The sequence below is a fragment of the Andrena cerasifolii genome, chromosome 1 (genome assembly GCF_050908995.1).
Source record: "Andrena cerasifolii isolate SP2316 chromosome 1, iyAndCera1_principal, whole genome shotgun sequence".
Classification (NCBI taxonomy): Eukaryota; Metazoa; Arthropoda; class Insecta; order Hymenoptera; family Andrenidae; genus Andrena; species Andrena cerasifolii.
This window is the reverse complement of record NC_135118.1, coordinates 5,923,754-5,937,066: the sequence shown is the minus strand read 5'-3', so window position 1 is coordinate 5,937,066 and position 13,313 is coordinate 5,923,754. Positions and strand designations below refer to the sequence as shown.

Below are 13,313 nucleotides of genomic sequence, written 5' to 3'. Positions count from 1 at the left end.
AAATTAACCCCGGGCGGGTGAAAATATTACCCAGTCATCAATAAATATAACCCACAACCACAAATCCAAACGACTTGAAATCAGCAACTCGCGTTCTTTACGAAAACGACAAAAAGCCGCTGCGTTCGGGGCGCTAGTCGCATCGCGATTACCGAAAATACACAATTTATCGAGAAATGATCCGTCACGTATGTACGAATAGTAAAACTAAAAGTTTGCAGGCGTTCGTAGTATATCACCATCGAAATTGTAGCACAAGAAAATAATTATGTTTTAGTTACTGTAGGACTACAATGTTTAAGCAAACTGTTAAACTGTATACAGCAATAAAAGATATTTGTAAAGAAGTCTGAGCTGGGAAATGTAAATCCGCAAACATTAAAAACTAGACAATAAAAAAATAATATATAAAACAAAGAATTATGTTAAACGATTTTATTAAAAATGTAGTAAAAACTAAATTAAAATGCTCTAAAAACTAAAAAAAAATAATTCTTTTCTTGCACTTCAATTTTGATAGTGTTAATATCACTTTAAATAAAATCGTGGGGCACCATGTGCAATCAGAAGTTGAAGAACCGGTTGGCAAGTGGAACATCATCAACTACAGTTTATCAATTTTATGTCACATTACAATCTGTATCCCGCAATTAAAATATTTTGTTTCATTAATGCGAATGAAACCTTTCTAACAACAAATTCATTTCGATGTTTGCTTTTGTATTAAGGTGATTCATATCCTGTTATGAAATATCGTGCCCCACGATTTTATTTAAAGTTATATCAACACCATCAAAATTGTAGTACAAGAAAAGAATTATTTTTAGTTTTTAGTGCATTTTAATTTAGTTTTTACTACATTTTTAATAAAATCGTTTAACATAAATATTTCTTTATATATATTTTTATCTTTAAAAATTGCCTGAATCTTTACATTTTTATACAGATTTTTTCAGAGGTTAAAATGCATAAATAAATGAATACAGGGTTCAGGTAGGTCCATTCTTCTTCAACGAATAAAACTACTCTAAACAGCGAATTGCGAGTGCATACTGCGAAACAGCAAAGAAAGTTGGAATTACTGATTGAAAGATAATTGGAATATATATTTTAGTGCGAATTTTAGCGAATTAACTCTTTTCCATATCATTTTCCCTCCTTTTTTCTCTGTTAAGGAACGACGTCTACCTTGAGTTCGATATTGAGCTGCTTCTCCAAGGACAAAAGACGAAGATCCGTGAATAGACCCTCTTGACTCGGCGACGACGGCCCCATTGGTGACAGAGGCGTGTCTGAAACGAAAATAGGCGTTGAAAATAAAAAGCCGCTTGATCCAATCCAGTGTAGTTTGATCCCCGAGAAAGTGTGTTTTTCGAGTTTCTACACAGAAAGTAAATTCCACAGTATGAACCTCCCCAGACGAAGCCTAAGTTTACCAACTCGAAGCTACTTATCGCAAACACTTAGGCTCTAACAATCTCGAGTTGTTTAACTCTCGCTGCAAACTAACGTTCTACAAACAAAGAAGAAAGCACGATTTTTCCTTTATAGGATCACCAAGGGCAGCTGTTTCTTGCAATACCGTTCAGAATATAGATCTTAAGTCGCGTGGGCGTGCTGTTCAGGTAAGTGCGTCTCGTTAAATCCAAGAGTCTCGAGTGTCCAATAGTGAAATCGTAAAGTACTCGAATCCCATTTCCTGTAACCCACTAGAGATATCTCTGAGCCAGTCCAAAGGCTCCCACGTATTTAATGTAGCCCCTCGAGCACAATACGCGAGCGCGGAGGGAAAAAATGCGCTGCTCTTCTTTGTTTCGCGTATGCACCGTTACTCGCGAATTTCCCACCGCCACTTTTCACTCTAGCCTCGCTGCGCCGCGCGCCCGATGTTGCAAATGCCTGTCGACTATACGAAATAACAACTAACTCCTGCGCGGTGTAATAATCCCGACGGTTCTCAGTGAAATCGCGAAATTAATACACGCCTGTTGTAGTTGTTTTGGAATACACTTTTCAACGCGAGTACACGTAAACACGGGATACAGGGGAGAGGAGAGACGCACCGAGTAGGGGAGAGGTGCTGTAAAAGGGACAATTTTATTTAGCATCCATTTCTGATATCGTGATAGGTGTTTAAAACACAAGTCCATTAATAGAAAGTATGTTTATTGCCCTTGAATAAAAATATCTTGCAAGCTCATCGATAATAACAGAAAATAAGGGAATCTTAGATTTTCAAACAAGTCGAGTGTGTCTCTTTCGCGACTACAACCCCTGGCAATAAGGGTTAAATTGGTCTATTTTAAAGTAAAAGCACCAAAAATAATTAAGAATTTTATTTATTATATAATAGAAAATATGGAAGAAACAAAATATGTCTGGGAAATAAGTATGGAACGGACCGATGTTCTGGAAAAAAGTATGTAACATTATGAATTTGCAAAGAAATTAACAATAATTGATTTAATATTTATATTATCTAGTATTTTCTGACGTTTTGGCATCGATGTAATCAAGTTTTCACACTGTGATGGCAAAATTTGTTGCCATGACAGCTTACTAGCTTCCAAAAGTTCAGTTTAATTTTTTGGTTTTTTGTCGCGTATAAATTGTTTCCAAAGTGCCCACAAATTTTCGATTGGACTTAAGTCTGGGCTATTTGCTGGCCATTTTATGGTTCGAAAGCCTTTTTGTTGAAGGTAGTTTTGAACTATTTTGCTTCGATGACAACTTGCATTGTCATGTTGAAAATAAAAATCATCCGAATCCTCGAACCACTGATCTAAACTCGGTATTAAAAAGTGTTCTAATATATGAATATATACTTCAGAGTTCAGAATTTTTATACAAAATGCATATTTGTCCAACTCCTCGAGCTGTCATACAGGTCCAGACCATGTACGACTTTGGATATTTTATTTTAAAATTCAAAGAATCTTCACTAAATTTTTCAATTGGTGTTCTCCACACGAAGTGTCCTGCATCGTCTCCTCCTCCGATGCATACACGCGATACATCGCTGAAAACAACTTTACTCCAATCTTCTGTAGTCCAATGCGCATACTTCTTACGCCATTCTAAACGTTTCTTTTTGTGTTCCTTAGTGAGAAATGGCTTTGTCTTTGCTTTGCAGAAAGAATACCCCAATTTTTCATTAATTTCGCGAGATGTGGCTCTTCTCATTTTCTTTACGATCTGTCTTAATCGTCTGTCATCTCTTCTTGAAGTTGAGCGCGGACGTCCGCCTCTTTTGCCATTCACCACACTGCCCGTCTCGTTAAATTTTCCTTTTATTTTACTTACTGCACTTCGGCTACAATTCAAAATTTCAGCTACTTGTTGCTGAGTATTACCTTCTTTCGATAATGCAATTATGCGTAACTTTAAATCGTTAGATAAATGTTTGCGTGGCGGCATATTTTATTCATTCGACTTGCTTCTTTACTGTCTCAAAATACGCTGACTTCGGTAGATGTCGTGGATTTACGTTTACAGTATTGTTCCCACTTTGTGGTACATGATCGAGACTCGCGAGTAAGCGAGTGCAGTATAAACAGTGACAAAACATAAACATTAGAGTATCAACTTTACCAGTGGCTTCGTTATTATTCGGATTTCAGAGAGAGTATTGAAAATAGAATAATGAAATGAAAACCTTGAAGAAAATACTAGATAATATAAATACTGAAAAAATTATTGTTAATCTCTTTGCAAATTTATATTGTTCCATACTTTTTTCCATAACATCTGTCCGTTCCATACTTATTTCCCAGACACAATTTGTTTCTTCCATATTTTGTATTATATAATAAACAAAATTCTTAATTATTGTTGGTGCTTTTACTTTAAAATAGACCAATTTAACATCACCACGCGTTTCATATATCTACCGTTGCATATGATACATAAAAAATATTGGTGTTTCTCGTTAATTTCGTATTTTTGCGTTTGGTTCCAAACTTATTGCCAGGGGTTGCAGGTAGTCTTAAATGGGACATTAAGACTTCGTGAAAGGGACGCGTTAATGAAAATAAACAAGATGAGAAAAAAATGAGATCAATTGTTAAAATATCATGAATGGCCCGTAACCCGTTAGCCCATTTCCCGCAAATTTAACACTGGAACCAATCCGCTTTACAGGTAGCAAAGTTTTCGTTACAAACGCAGTTAGTTTTGGAATTATTTGTTAACAGTCTCGCGCGTTTTCGTAAGCCTACAATCGAGTCGGAACAGTCATCCTAAGTAACCTCTCCCCTGCGTGCAAATTTATGGTAACTGGAATTGCGAGAAAAATATATACCGACAACGGGATCCGCGCGCAGCCTTGCGCAAACGCGATCGCCGTTCGTAAATCTCCTTGTTCGAGGCGCAAGATTTAGCGTTTCATCTTTTACGGCGCAATTAAGCGGGCGTGAATTAAGGTCGCGCTGTGAAACCGCGTGTTGTCTAATTTGAATCAATACCGCGCGTATAAATTAAACAGGTTTATCGCCGGTACCAGCAGCGTGGATTTATATCGGCGTCCGAGAAGATTATCGCATAAGAACACGGTGGGAAAATGGTAAAAGTTAAATAGCAGTTGCAGTTTCCCCTTCCTCCCTACGAGCTCTATTTATCCAGTCAAGTCAACACCCATAATCACAGGCCAACTTGTATGCACAGAGTTAAAGGCACGTGGCCACGTCGGACCCAGCGATCCTACCGATCGTAGGAAAGTAGATCGCGCGGGAAGCTTTTAAAAACTCGGCGTCGGAGTTATAAACACAATTTCCGGGCCGGAACCTCCGACAATTACAGCGATCAATTCCACTTACGTAATTACACCGACGGTGTTTGCGAAACGTACGCGATCTCCCGGCCTCAACGCGCGGGGCACGCCCTGCTGCTCTTTTTTTTTTATTAATGTCGAACGCGCAGCCAATATATCTACCTATAACGCGCGGCGTACACGGATTTCCTGTGTCGAGCGCGTGCATGGAGTTACGGCGAAATATCGATCCCTTCGTTCGCGCGTTGGGTAAGTTTATGCACGCCTGGCGTCGGGACGTATTAGCTGGCCATTAGCGAGCGGCAGCCGAAGGATTACCGAGAACAATGGAAGAAAGTGCGCGAGGCGCTCTCCGCGTGAGCTGACGAAATTTCATGGGAGCCCAGCGAACCGCGAAGGCCTCCCTCGGGCCGGTCTATCGGCGATAAGCGCACGGATTTATCCGAATGCGCGGAAGAGGCAACGGTAATGACTTGCACATGGCGCGCACCACCGCCGACAAAGCGACACGTGAAACGCGCGGACGACGCCCGTGCACGGGCAACCGCACTTGCACCGGGCGGTGCGCGCACCGCCTAGGCCCCTGACATGTCCGAATAAGGCGAGCCACGCCGCGGGACAGAGAGGAAGAGAGGATATAGGCGATGGGAATGCATACGGGAGCGCGCACCGTCGCCGTGGAATCGTCTCGGCATCCACGAATTCAACGGCGCGAACAGGTTCCCTGGGAAACCGTAGATGAGCAACGGCGGAAGGAAGGCCTGGCTGCGGGAAGGCAGAGAATGATGCGAGGAGAGGGGAGGAAAGTAAAGGGGATACGTATGGGGGTTGCCACCGTTTTTTACAGGAGAATAACGTGAATTTGCTTTCGTGGAGTATAGAAGAAAAGTGCGCTCGAAGAAACCAAAAGTACATTTTAATCTTATTAGTTTCTATTTCTGCCGAACACTTTTTTATTGCGTTTGGCATTACAGAGCAATTTTGTATCGTTTTTAAATAACTCAATGGCGTTATTCAGCTCAATATTTATATTAAAATGTATAAATAATTCGTTCTTTATTAAATTAAGAGAGGCCTTGTTTCTTTCACCCCGCTACTTCAGATTCATAGCAGAGAAAACTTTCTTGCAAGGGAACATCGGAAATTCAAAAAATTCTGAAACTTTGCGAATATGTAGGGAATTTCCTCCTGATTACAGTGAATTTTTGTTTGCTGGACAAATTCACTCTAAGGGGGTATAATTGACTCCTGAAATCCGGTGATTTTCCGATTTTGTGTTATAACTCGTGAACAGTAAAATATTTTTTTTACCAAATGATAGAGATGTAATTAAAATAAATAACTTTTGTCTTGAAACTTTCTTTCTATCTCTTACAGTTCGCGAGTTATAACACAAAATCGGAAAGCAGACGAATTTTCTAGGGGTTAATTTCACCCCCTTCGAGTGATTTTGGGCAGCAAACAAAAATTGCTTTGTAATCGGGAGGAAATCCCCTGCATATTCATAAAGTTTCAGAATTTTTTTAATTTTCGGGTTCGGGATCTTCCCTTGTTAGTAAACGTCGAGGTGGCAGCAATAGATAGAAGATAAGGAATTACTTGGAGATAATCATGGTTTTTGTTCGTTAGGGAACAATAATATTGCGTTGCATTTCACGTAACATCATTTCGTGAAATAAAGTATTTTCGCATACTTTATTGTTATTCAAAAGTACAGAGTACGTTTACGTTTAATGACGTAAGATGCTTTATTTTAAAGTACGGCTGGCAACCCTAGATATGTCTGCAAATGTGTCTAACTTTTGGAATTATGGCTTAAAATAGATTCTTATGGAAAGGCTATTCCTACGATGAGAATGTATGGCGAAGTTAAGGGGTTATGCCTAGTCAGGCGGTCGAAAAGAGGCGAATATTTGTGAATTTTTTTTGAAGAAGCGGAAGCGTATATTTTTACAGAACATTTTGCGCTTAAAAGAGCAACATTTAAAGAACATTTGGTAATTTTTTCGTAGAAAAATATTTAAGTTTATAATAAAGTAACAAGCGACATCCAAGAAGCATTTTTAAAAATTTGCTTTCGTGGTGAGCACTGCCATTCGTCACCAGGTTATCTAAAATCAAAAAACAAAAAAGATTTCGTTAGTATATTAATGTATCCTCAGGTTGACGGAGAGAATTTTCCGAAATATTAAGTTAAAACAACGTGGCAGCTATTTAAAGTTGAAATCCTGATTTTTTCGCGTAATTTTTGCAGGTAAAAATCAGGATTTCAACTTTAAATAGCCGCCATTTTGTTTTAACTTAATATTTCGGAAAATTCTCTCCGTCAACCTGAGGATACATTAATATACTAACGAAATCTTTTTTGTTTTTTGATTTTAGATAATCTGGTTCCGAATGGCAATGCTCACCGCAAAACCAAATTTTTAAAAATGCTTCTTGGATGTCGCTTGTTATTTTATTATAAACGTAAATATTTTTCTACGAAAAAATTACCAAATGTTCTTTAAATGTTCCTCTTTTAAGCGCAAAAAGTTCTGTAGAAATATACGCTTCCGCTTCTTCAAAAAAAATTCACAAATATTCGCCTCTTTTCGACCGCCTGACTAGGCATAACCCCTTAAGGCGAATTCCATCGAGACCATCACTGATATCAGATGAGATCAGTTGAAACCTAAAGGCGAATTTACACTTTTCCACTTTGGATGTGCATCGGGGATGATTCAGCCGCAGTGAATGTGAAAGATGAAAGCTGGAGTATTTATACTTGTTCAGTGGTTGAATTTAATTCGCTAGTTCTCAAAATGTCGGCGAGTGAAGTAGTGAGTGTCAGGATTGAATTAATAAGTTTATCCTGGCAGAAGAATGTCGTAAAATATTAGAAACGAGAAATGAGGCCATCCATAAATTACGTAAGGGTAATTTTGACAAATTCTTAACCCCTCCTTCTCCCAGTATAAGAATTCGTAAGATTTGATATTCCAACCCCCTCCTTACGTAATATTTTTTACACTTAATATTTTTAATTATTAAAATTCTTTCAAAGGTTTATATACTAATTCATTTAACTCGGTTTCGGGAAATTTAAACTAAAACTACTTTTCTGGAACATAAACCCTTGGTGGTCACACCTTATTATAATCACAAGTTGGTCACACGGAGTTCACTGTACCCCAGGCGTCATTTTTTTAGCAACCATTTTCGTATTTTTGAATCTTTTAACTTTTCAGTGATAATTGTACGTTCGTAATACTTATACAATCATGGTCTAATAGTCTTTTTCTAGAAATGTAAATTTTCATATGATTTAATTTGTAGTTGAAAATGAGCGATTTTCCACGTTTGTGGGGAAAAAAGCGATTTTTTAATATTTTATATTTTTTTTCGATAAATCTCCTTTGAAATTCGTAAAGACACGACATTTTAACTCGAAGATTATTCTTGGGGTACAATACACCCCGCCTGACCACGAAGGGGTAATAATAGATTTTGTACTTATTTAAAATTAGGTTAAACAATATTACGTAAGACGCTACCTGACTCCCCCCTGTAATAAAACGCAAGAAATTCGCCCCTCCCCCAAAAAAGCCTTACGTAATTTAAGGACGACCCCATAAGAACGTTGACTTCATTGGTAGAGAATAACACCTTGGATTTGATGGCGAGAACAATCGGAAGCATCGATGCAAAGTGGAACTTTCTGTAGAGTAGAGGAACCCGATAGCTACGCGACTCATTTAAGAATGAGTGAAGCTCAGTTGTGATTTTCTCTTACGCAAAGTTAGTCGTTCGAAACAGAAGACCGACACACACCTTCTTGCGAGATTTAGACTTGCCACCGCCGCTTCACAGTGGCTGAATCATCCACTCGATTCATCGAAACTAGAATAATAATTTGTATAAAATGCAGAAGAAAACAATCATTACACCTTTCGCTGCGGCTGAATCATCCGGGATGCACATCCGAAGTGAGAATTCTAAATCCACCTTAAGGGGTACGTTCTCCAGAAAGCAACGCTTCGAAGTAAGCAGACAAGGGAAAGCACGAGTACCATTTCTGGAGTCGCCCCTGAGGCGTTCTCCAGGAAGCAACGTGGCTCCAGTGCCGGAAGAACCGAAGGTGAAAGAATATTAGCGGAATTCCGGAAAAGAGCAGGTCGCGAGCGTGGAAGGAGGATGAATAATTCGCAAACGGGGGTGGAGGGGGAGGGGGGGGAGACAGCGGAGGAGTGCTCCCGGGACAATGCCGCGTCGACTCCTCGACGAAACCATGTCATTAGCGCACCAGCAGAACACGTGCCCCATTATATTCTGTTTCTGCGAGCGTGGAGCGACGACAAAGGCCTTTCCTTGTTTCCCGGCCACAAAACTGCGCGCTGTCCCCGAGTTCCTTTTCCCTTTTCGATCCCCTCGTGCGAAACAATGAATGGAATTATCCGACCGCGCTCCTGCACGCGCACTTTTGACAGAGGATCAGTCGAAACGAGCTCTCCAGCCGCGCGCTGTCCTTCTCGACGGTCCGGCAACCGCGGAGGGTGCAACGCACGCAACCCCTCGGGACAAAGGTGGAGCGCGATGTGCATACGCTTACGGGCTCCCTCCGAGTACACATAATTCCCTTGCGTCACGTGCAACTTGGTACTCAAAGGCTCGGAAGACTTTCTCCTTTTTTTCCTCCCCTCCCCCGGTGGAATGGACGCGATCTCTCGTAAAATATGATTTTATGCGCACCAGCAACGGCTCCCGCTGATAAAACGTGCCGATTTTAGAGGCGCATTATACCAACGACCAGAGATCGGCTGTAATTAGAGGATTCGTGGAAGCCGTAAAAAAAAATACCAGATTCACAGGGGAATTGCAAATTTTAATACGCGGGCTGCAGCGCGATTCCGTTGCCGCGGCCGCGCACCCGAGTGACTCCTCGCAGTTCATTCATGATCTCGCCCCTGCATCCTGGCCCCCGCGTCTCATTTCCCCGCGTAGCGGTGCGATTCGCGCGCTCACAAACCGTAAACCCGAGGGACTAGACTTCCTCGGGCATATATTAATATAATGCGAGGAGTAATTGTTGCTGCATCGTAAAGAGGGGATGCAGCGCGATCCGCAACATCCTTATTGCCCTGATTAAAGTAATTAGCCTTCCTAGAAGCTGCCCGCCAACCTGCCGCAGCGCGCAGGCAAAAATCACGCGCGATATCTTATCGGGCGGCAATCGCTTGCGTCAACCGGTCCAGCCCGCCACTAAGATCTGTTATTAAATATCGTTGCCCAACCATTGTGCACAGTGGTATCGATGGAAAAGTTCTCTTTCTGGGAACGCGCGCCGGCGTTCCATGGCGGACTTAATAAAAATAGAACGGGCCGAACGAAAAATTGTCCTACCCGCAGCGCGACTTTCGACCTCCATCTCTACATACCTGAGGCTAAAAATATGCTTTCCTACGACAACGGCTGTGTTAGCGGGAAATTGTAGGAAATTGGGTGAAACAGTTATAAAGAGGTACTCTAGTGTAACTGCCCGTTTTTCAACGCCGCTTTCAGGAATTTATTTAACAGAAATTATAAGTTTCTATTGTCTGGCGTTTTGCCTGTGTATTAAGGTATGTTTGAAATAATACTTGGAACTTTTTTGAATTTTTTTTACCGCTTTTATAGGATAAATTTGCCTAATTCGTACCTGCGCACAGTGGGGTGGGATGCCCGAAAAGTTGGCGAAAAATCGAAATACAAAAGAATGTTTATATATCTGATTTTTTATCCCTGAGTATAGTTGAAATATATCCGCACAATCAAACGTATATCCACAGCCTGCTACAACTCTTCCTTCGTTACCCGAGTCGGTCAAAAACAGTTAGCTGCAGGAACTCCATTACACGTTTATTCAGAGCGATTTTTCAAACGATTTTGGGTAGCTATTTTTTGTGTTCTCTGTGTTATAAACTTCTGTTTGAAGCTGCAAATTTCTGGTGTTTATTTAATTACTTTTTGTTGTTACATGTTTGTGGCAAGCAGTAATACCTTCGTAAAGATTAATTGAAAATTGCCTCGTATAACCTTAATTACCATAGCTGATCTACACAAACAATTAAACATTTAGTATACTTCCAAGTCTGATCGAGCATTGTTTGCATAGTTATCATCTCTGATTATCAAAGAACTGAGATTAAATTCTGCTCGTTTTTAGCTCGAATCCCTAAAAATCAAGTTATTCAAAAAGGTTCCAAGTTCATGAAAATGCTGTCTTTTTGCAATCAGGATATTTTAAATCATTTTTTATTAAGTTCAGATCCCTTTATTATTACAAGCAAGAGTAGATTACTCCCCAAAAATCGTCAGTCACTGCCCAAAAAAGCTTCAAACTTATTATTGCCTTCAGTTATAAGTCGTGATGATCATACTACACCGTTGCAGTCTGATAATGAATATGATGACAGTGATACTAGCTCACATGATCATTGACATGACCACTGCATTGCCGTATAAAAAAAAATAAAAAGATTTCACAGGTTGTGTTATTAAATATGTACAAAATGTATTAAATAAGTTTAAAAGAGGAATCTTTTGTTTTATTTACTTTAAAATAATCGCTTTTGATTGAGTTATTTAATTAACACAAGTTTTCATGGCGCCTAGGAATTGATGCCAACTTTTAGGGTCTTTCACCCCACTGTGCTGCGCCTAAATTGACAAATCGTACCCCCGGTATTTCTTTTAATCTAAGGCAGTAACAACAATCGCCGCTAGGGTAGAGAGTGTAAAAACAGATAGCGATCAATGTCACCCCACAAAAAATATATAAAGCAGGTACATTTTTCGCGTACTTTTCACTAAAATTTTGCCATGATTCTTAAGGATTTTGTACAATTACTATTTGTGAGAATCAGTGAAAGAAATTTCTATGTAAAACTACGTCTATTTTCAAGTTTATTTCTTGTTCTGACATCAACGAGCAGTGCCCTATATTTTAGCGCCATAGATTTGAATTCAAATTGACCTATGTACCTATTTAGAAAAACAATTGGATTAGGAAAAAATGAAAATTATAACCAGAAAATGTTGTTTGAGTTTATAAAGCTGTTTTATTCTATTAATAAAGAGTTGATTGCCACTAATTTTATATCATTTTCCCTGTTAGTTTTCGTGTAATAAGCATTTGATCTTAAGGGGTACAATTTAGGCAAGTTTGCCCTACATAGATATAGTCGATGGCGCCAGCTTTTTAAAACAAAAATCTGACACAGTTGGACTGTTATAGTCATCGAAAATGGAGAAACTACTTAAGGTTTATTTTCTGCATTATGATTGTCGCTATAGTTGGAATCGAATAGTTAGAATCAGTTTCTATTTTGCAAAAGTTCAATTTTACAGAACGAAAACACCTAAATTTTTAGTATAAATCGAACATTTTTTTCAAAATGCTGTCACTCTGCAAAATTTTATTTTTAGAGGGCATCCGTGATTCCCACATCATCCCCCACGGAAAACAATTTTTTGAAGAAGCTTGCGGACTATATGTATATATGCGGTAAAAGAGACCCCCAAAAATCTGAGTATTACTTCAAACATACCTTAATATGCAGGCAAAACGCCAGACGGTATAAACTTATATTTTTCGTTAAATAAATTCCACAATGTGGCGTTGAAAAACGGACAGTTACACTAGAGTAGGGGAAAGGTGGGATAGTTGATCAGCGGGGATACATGATCACATCAGTTTTTTAATTAATATATTGGCAATTTGTGCCTGCTGCCACGCTATCGTGGTAATGTTTGCATTATCGCAATAGTTCACGATGCATTTTTCTTTTGGGAGCATAGAATAATGTTGTTAGAGGCTTCGATCTTATTTACAGCCAAAAAGTAAATATTTTGGTCTGCTTGTTCCTCCTCCTTTTCGAATAAATATTGCATTTTCAACGATTTAAGTATAACCAGCAATTTCTGGTCTATTCATGCTATTTATTGATTGAGCTAAATATTTAAGGTAAGATTAATTTTTTCATCTTTTTCAAATCGAGTGCATTGAGGGATACTTGATCAGTGTGTGAAAAGGGGTACTTGAACGGCGGAAAATGCCCGAAAAAGAACCATAGAATATCTAACAAGGGAAGATCGCGAACCTTAAAATTCAAAAAATTCTGAAACTTCGTGAATATGTAGGGGATTTACTCCTCGTTACCATTCAATTTTTGTTTGCTCCCCATATTCACTCGAAGGGGGTGAAATTAACCCCTGACAATTCAGCTATTTTCAGATTTTGTGTTATACTAACTTGCGAACTGTAAGAGATAAAAAAAATGTTTCAAGACAAAAGTTACTTCTTTTAATTAGATCTATAATTTGGTAAAAAATTATTTTACAGTTCACGAGTTGTAACACAAAATCGGAAAGTAACCGGATTTTCAGTGGTCAATTACACCCCGTTAGAGTGAATTTGGGCAGCAAACAAAAATTGCGTTATAATCAGGAGGAATTTCCCTCCATATTCACAAATTTTCAGAATTTTTTGAATTTTCGCTTTCGGGATGTTCCCTTGTAAGTGAAA

At 39.1% G+C, this 13,313-nt stretch overlaps 1 protein-coding gene across 4 annotated transcripts in view; it reads right to left on the bottom strand.

The window, feature by feature from the left end:
* The window catches only part of Pkn (serine/threonine-protein kinase N), a 61,562-nt gene that overhangs the window by 18,225 nt on the left and 30,024 nt on the right, over nt 1–13,313 (bottom strand). For all 4 annotated transcript variants that reach the window (XM_076808926.1, XM_076808918.1, XM_076808911.1 and 1 more), the window contains exon 4: nt 1,189–1,292. In XM_076808926.1, coding sequence (XP_076665041.1) covers nt 1,189–1,292 — 104 coding nt within the window. The remainder of the gene's footprint in view (nt 1–1,188; nt 1,293–13,313) is intronic.